The sequence below is a fragment of the Cyprinus carpio genome, chromosome B15 (assembly GCF_018340385.1).
Source record: "Cyprinus carpio isolate SPL01 chromosome B15, ASM1834038v1, whole genome shotgun sequence".
NCBI classification, from domain to species: Eukaryota; Metazoa; Chordata; class Actinopteri; order Cypriniformes; family Cyprinidae; genus Cyprinus; species Cyprinus carpio.
The window spans coordinates 1,245,585-1,250,052 of record NC_056611.1 but is presented as its reverse complement, the minus strand read 5'-3'; the positions used below and the strand labels follow the sequence as shown (position 1 = coordinate 1,250,052).

General features: G+C 34.5%; 1 protein-coding gene across 1 annotated transcript; it reads right to left on the bottom strand.

Annotated features, from left to right (window-relative positions):
* LOC122139755 (olfactory receptor 1D2-like) lies at window positions 1-3,428 on the bottom strand. The gene has a single exon (XM_042738886.1). It carries the CDS (start codon window positions 2,628-2,630, stop codon window positions 1,683-1,685), a length of 948 nt encoding a protein of 315 aa, XP_042594820.1. The 5' UTR covers window positions 2,631-3,428; the 3' UTR covers window positions 1-1,682.
* Window positions 3,429-4,468: the final 1,040 nt, after the last annotated feature.

Sequence of the window (4,468 nt, the reverse complement as noted above, 5' to 3'; positions counted from 1 at the left end):
ACAAACAAACAAACAAACAAAAAAACCTTCCAGCATCTAAGATAAAAATGTCCATGGACATGTTATATATCAACAATGCATATAGATACCGGCAGCAAGGACTTTGTCACAAAAACTTTGCAATATTCTCTATTATATTTCTGCTTGTCCATCAGTGTCGCAACCATGGCATGATTTTTATTTTTATTCCAGCAGCACGCATATCTGCCACATCCCAATGGCAGGCATTAGCACCAGGCCCCCAATACAGGCACAAGCTTTTGGTTCCTAAGTATAGCAGGGTTTCCTTTTTCTTTTTGCAACAGAATGATCATGACAAGTTCTTTATTACTGAATGAATCATTTATTGTTTACTAACCATTGTTAGACAGCACACACAAAGAGCACACTACAGTATGGCAAATGGAATATTATATATAATGCAAAAGTATATTGCTAATAGAACTTTGCTCAAAATTTGATGTAAGAAAAAAAATCATGGCTGAAGTTGTTACACATTGTTTCCAATGTCCTTCTACTGGACTTACAAAAATTGGCCAAATAAGACCATGGATAGGCCTACAATCAACACCTTTGTGACACAAATACTCATGTATGCTTCACTATGTTAGTGATGACATCTCATTGACTGCCATTGTTATTATATCAGGTTAATATAATTTTCTAATGCAGGTGTCTCCAACCCTGCTCCTGGAGAGCTACCATCCTGAAGATTTCAACTCCAACGCCAATCAAGCACACCTGAACCAGATAATCAAGGTGTTCAGGGTTACTTGACAATTACAGGCAGGTGTGTTGGAGCAGAGTTGGAACTGAAGTATGCAGGATGGTAGCTCTTCAGGAGCAGGATTGGAGATCCCTGTTCTGTCACTTAACCAAACCCCAGGACTCTAAACATCTAAAACATATGTGCAAAACACTAGATTTAAATAGAAACATGAAATGGCCACATAAAATGTCCTCGCTAGTCAGGTGTTTTTTTTAATAATGAATTTCTTTTGTATATAGAACTACTTTCTTATGGCACTGTATAAGTATCTTGCCCACAAGCAGTAATTAGTTATTCGAAACGTCACTTCAGAACTAGTAACAGGGTCTTGGTGCATTGCTTTAGGAACATGACCCTTGTACTGGTCTCTTTGCCACTCCTGTTGTGTCCTTGTCTCAGGAATATATGATTATATTGTTGTATTCATAGCCAATGTTCGATAACTTGACAGTATGTTAGTGAGTAGGAAAATGACTGTATGCAAAACAAAGCACATGAACTGAGCATGATGCTATTGTAGTACTGAAATATTTTTTTCCAAGGATGGCAGTTCGTTTTTATACACACATTTCTATTACAACTCAAACACATTTTTTTCTTTTTTTTTTTTTTTTTATGAATAGCAAATATAAATTAAATCAGAGCTGTTTTCTTTGATATTAACATTGAGTGCACCTGAATGCAAGAAAATTTAAACCAAAATTAACAACTTTTTTTTCCTTGTTCCCAACACCCTTGTGTTCTTTTTCATAGATCTTCTACTTCATTTCATACCTAAGAACAGCCATTAATCATGGTAAAATCAAAAGACTTATTGTCCATAAACAAAGCCCATGAAATAAATCTACTTAAAAAATAGTCACAATCATTCTGGAATAAAAAAAGAATAAAACATTTTGACTTGATAATATCTTCATTCAGAGATTCCCACTTGTTTTTTGAAAAACAGTCTAATAATTTGCTGCCGTACTGTTTTCAAATTTAGACCGTAAATAAGGGGATTTAAAATTGGTGGCATGAGTAAGAATTTCAAGGCCATAAAATTACGCACACCTTGTGGCAAATTCTTTGAGCCATAACGACTGTAAAGTACATCAAATAATGATGCAGTAGTCACATTGATCAGTGAGAGCAAATGTGGTACACATGTTTGTATGAATTTGTTTCTGCCCTCTATTGACTTCCTGCACTTTTTAACCAAGTGAAGGTATGAGCAAAATATCAATACTGCATGTCCAAAGTATGCAAGAATAACAATGTACCCAAACACATTATTTAATGTTGTAGAAAAACATGAAAGTTTTGCAACTGCCCAAATCTCACAGTATAACTTTTCAACAGTAGAGCCACATAAAGTGAGTCTAGCAATTAATATAATTAGAACAGACATGCACAAAAATGGAGTCAGCCAGCAGAAAAGGATACATTGAAGAAGTCTCTGACTAGTCATTACTGAATGATACTCCAGTGGTCTGCATATTGCCACATACCTGTCGTATGCCATTACTGTTAATGTTGAAAAGTCACATAAAGCAGATGAATAAATGACAAATATCTGAATCATACATCCAACATAAGAAATCACATGATCATATGATAATAAATCATACATGAATTTAGGATAGAATCCAGCCGTCCCAAAAAGTCCATTTACACATAAATTACAGATAAACAGATACATTGGCTCGTGAAGTTTCTTATGTGAGATTATAGTGAAAATAACTGTTACATTACAAAAGACCATCAAGGGATAAAACAGTGCAGTTAAAGAAAAAAACACATATCTGTTTTCCATTGTTTCACTGAGACCAGAGAGAGTAAATTCTAGGACACTGGACTCATTCTCCAGCTGTGGCTGCATCTGGAATGATATTCAACTATTATGTAGATTTTGTTGTTGTTATTAAGTTATTGGAAAGCTAATTAGAAATAGAAGGATGTGTTAACTTGAATGGTCATGGTCTTTAATTAGGAATCATGTAGATGTAATAATAATAATAATAATAATAACAGTAGTATAAAATCATCTGACATTAGCATGCATTGCTTTTATTCAGTTATAGGTCCGTTGAATATAAGTGGAGGAAATATAAGTGTAAGTCCATGAAATCTTACCATGTTCTCCCTAGGCATGTCTCCTGCAGTGTTTTGTTAAGTCTTGATTTGGTTTGGTTTGTTATATATGGAACTGGTCTCATGCTAATTGCTTTGACCACAAACACTGAAAACAGTTTTAACAGGCTCTCTAAAGGCTGTTTTTTCTCTTAAGTCAAAATAACTATACATCTATGCATACAAGTAGATTTAGATAAATTATCCATCTATTTACATCATTATTGTCATACATATTCCTGCCGATCCATTAGTTCCAACACTACATACAATATGAAACTTGTAGTATATTATACAATTATTTACACAATTACTTTAATATTTTCTGGTATGTTGTTAGCTCACACTTTCTTCACAAACTGACTTACAATACAGAGCACAAATCAGTTACTAGTAAAAATAAGGTTAGCTAGCAGAGGAAATTTAAGACTGGTTACAATAGGCTTAAAACTCAAACATACTACACATTTATTTACAGCTTTATATACAGTTTTTTTATGTAACGATTGACCATTAATGATGAACAGCTGCTAACAAGCAGAATCACTGAAGGAAAGAGAAACACAAGAACTAAATCTTCAGCCACAGACGAAGATGAAATCAACTGAAATAAAAGACATTAAATCTCTCAATATATGATTAAACAACTCCTAAAACAGCTAAAGACTGACTTTATTTCTGTCAGATGTCTAGGGAAGCTCTTATTGAGAATTAACAGAGGTTTAGAAGTAATATGGTTTCATTTGAAATCACCATCAAGGAGACCAGTGTTTTCTTTTGTTGGGCTCTTGACCCTTGCTGTTTTGGATGTAATATTACACTGGTTGTTTTATCTGTGTGTTTATAAAAAAAAAAAAAAAAAAAAAAAAAACTCTTGTAGTCAACAAAACCAAGTAAAAAAAAAGCTAAATAAAAGTTAATCGACTGACCTCCTTAGAAGTCCAATTTCTGATTAAAGTGATGTTCTGTTGCTTTAGCATTGTTTATAACTTTAGATCTAGTGGTATTATAATAATCATATAATTTAAATAATTTACAAATCACTTTGTGCACAAAAAGTTTTCATTGGCAGCAATTCAAAAACCACAGACATCAAGAATCAGCATATAAATCTCAACAATGGTGAATCAACAAAAAGATTCATCTTGCAATGCATGCTGGGTATCAGCATAGTACAAGACTCGCCATGTATCCGAGCATGCATTGCAGCATGAAGCATTTTGTTGACTGTCACCAATGTTCAAAGATGGGGTAACTTGGATGTCAGGGATCCAGAGTGATTTTCTGAGTCCTTTTCCTCACTCTGGATGTATACAGTTCTTGAAGTGTGGGCAGGGGAGCACCAATAATCCTTTCAGCAGTCCGAACCGTTCTCTGTAGTCTTCTGATGTCTGATTTTGTAGCTGAACCAAACCAGACAATTATTGAACTGCACAGGATAGACTCAATGATGGCTGAGTAGAACTGTTTCAGTAGCTCCTGTGGCAGGTTAAACTTCCTCAGCTGGCGAAGGAAGTACAACCTTTTTGGGCCTTTTTAACAATGGAGTCAATGTGATTGTCCCACTTCAGGTCCTGAGAGATGGTG

Excerpts from the sequence above, each read along its gene's own strand:
- LOC122139755 (XM_042738886.1), bottom strand. The coding sequence starts at position 2,630 with ATGCAGCCACAGCTGGAGAATGAGTCCAGTGTCCTAGAATTTACTCTC.